The 2,079-nt window shown below is 37.2% G+C and overlaps 1 protein-coding gene across 1 annotated transcript in view; it reads right to left on the bottom strand.

Moving 5' to 3' along the window:
* LOC119589286 overlaps positions 1–2,079 on the bottom strand; it is a gene marked incomplete in the record, with an annotated part of 113,340 nt that overhangs the window by 88,142 nt on the left and 23,119 nt on the right. The window contains 1 exon segment of the mRNA XM_037937904.1: positions 237–1,177. Within this exon segment, the coding sequence (XP_037793832.1) occupies positions 237–1,177 (941 nt within the window).

The following is a 2,079-nucleotide window of genomic DNA, read 5'->3' as shown; positions in this document are numbered from 1 at the left end:
CATTTATGACTGAAATTGATATAAATGCATAAAGGAAAGTAAATTATCACAATGCAAGCTTAATTAGTAATCCATGTTATTTAATTGTATTTTCTAATTTACCTTCAGCTATTGTGTAAAAATATGGATAAGATCTCATATAGAGTCTTTTTTATTCTAAAAGATCTTGGCTAGAAACTAATCAGCAAACAACCACAAAACTATATATTACTGGAAATGAGTTAATAATATCTTACCACCAACGGACTTGTTATCATCTGCATGACTCTGTGCACTCTGCTGTTTCCAAGTAGTCTGATTAGGGAGAGCTGCAAAAGTAGTTTTCTTTTCTGGTCCTTTGTTACTTCGCTTGGTGGTATCTTCTTTATCAGACTGCATGTATATAATATTAATACCACCTGGCAGCTGTTCTTTTAACTTGGAAAGTTCCGCAAAGCTAGTAGCCTTTGACATTTTTTCTCTATCAAAGGAAAGGTCACTTTCACTGCCAGAGTCCATACCTTCTACTGCACTTTTCCTTGGGTCACGTGCCATTAATTTGTCTTTACTTGTGTATTGTGAAGAATCATGCTTTTCTCGCTCTAATGCTTCTCTTTCTAGCTTGTCAATTAAACGGTTATCAAGTTCATCAATACTACTACGTTCAAATTCTCTTCGCCTTTCAACACTTCGTTCCCGACTGCCACGAGATTCTGGCCTTGCACTTCCTTCCCGTGATTCCCTGGCTTGTGACCCTTCCCATGTAGTATTCTCTCTTCTCCCTGTATGCACAAATGGTTCTTTATCAGGATTTCTAGAAATGTAATTTAAATTATCTTGGCTTCCACCAAAGTTTTCTATAGTTAACTGTGAGTCCTCAGCAGAAACTGAATTGCGCCGTGATCTTGATCGGCCATGTGGTCTTTCCTCATATCTGGATGGCATGCCTGCTGCTGGTAGGTCAGGTTGAGAGTTTGTGAAACTCCCACGACGAACAAGGCCTCTACTCCTCTCTCCCAATTCTTCCTCTTTACTGTCCATATTGTATCTCTCTTTGGCAGCACCTCTTGATGAATAGTGTGGTTCAAAATCCTGTGAAGCCCGAGGAGACTGCTGAGTTCGCATCATGTCACTGAGTGTAGCTAATCCACGGGAACGCTGCACGACAAAGTCTCCTTCTTGTCCATCACTCATAGAACTGGAAAAACAAAAAGAAAAAAATATAGTCATTCGGGGGAATTAATGACCCGGACCTTTTAGGGGTAAAAATTGATTGCCCCCATGGGGGGGTTTGAACACTCCTAAATTGAAATCTCTCTCATATGTAGTTAGGAGAAGTATTGAAGTATTTTCTGTAATTTTTTTGGATTTCCAAAATGAAAATTTAAGTATGAGATCAATTATCCCAAACCTTGGAAAAAAGTTTGTCCAAACATTTTTCAAGTTTTACTAAATATCCATTTTTTGCCTCAAAAATTTTTTTTTGCTTTCCATCTGGGTAAAATATGAATCCTGGGGTATAAAGTGACCATCCAATGTGTTTGCTCAATGATTCTACTGCCCCCACAGTTTGTGGGGGGGATGTCAATGTGGGGCAAATTATGACCAAGTATGGGGCAAATAATGACCAAATTGTCATATTCATTATTTACCCCGCAATTCACTTTTACCTCAACTCTTTTTCCCCACATATGATTTTTTACCCAATCTTGGTCATTTTTTACACCCAATGATTTTATTCACAACATAATCTATGTATATAAATATATTCTGGTATTCTGGTCTCCAGAACAATTGATAAAACCTGATCTAGGAACTATACTGTGTAATCTACATCTACTAAATTCTATTTCCAGAGTAAATAGACAGGTGCATTTAATATAAGGCTATCACAGTATCATCTAAAATCTATCAGAATGGTACGGACCTATAAAAAGAAAATGAAGCAATATAATGAAGTTGCAATTGCAGTAGCAATTAATGATGTAATAGGAGGATCATCTATCAAGAGAACTGCTAAGAAATATGGAATGAGTAGTGGAATGTTGTGGAACCGTGTCCAGATGAAAAAATCTAATACTGAACACAAGGATAATAGGG

This window comes from Penaeus monodon, chromosome 25, assembly GCF_015228065.2.
Source record: "Penaeus monodon isolate SGIC_2016 chromosome 25, NSTDA_Pmon_1, whole genome shotgun sequence".
Lineage (NCBI taxonomy): Eukaryota > Metazoa > Arthropoda > Malacostraca > Decapoda > Penaeidae > Penaeus > Penaeus monodon.
The sequence above is the reverse complement of the archived record's forward strand: the minus strand, read 5'-3'. Positions and strand labels throughout refer to the sequence as shown.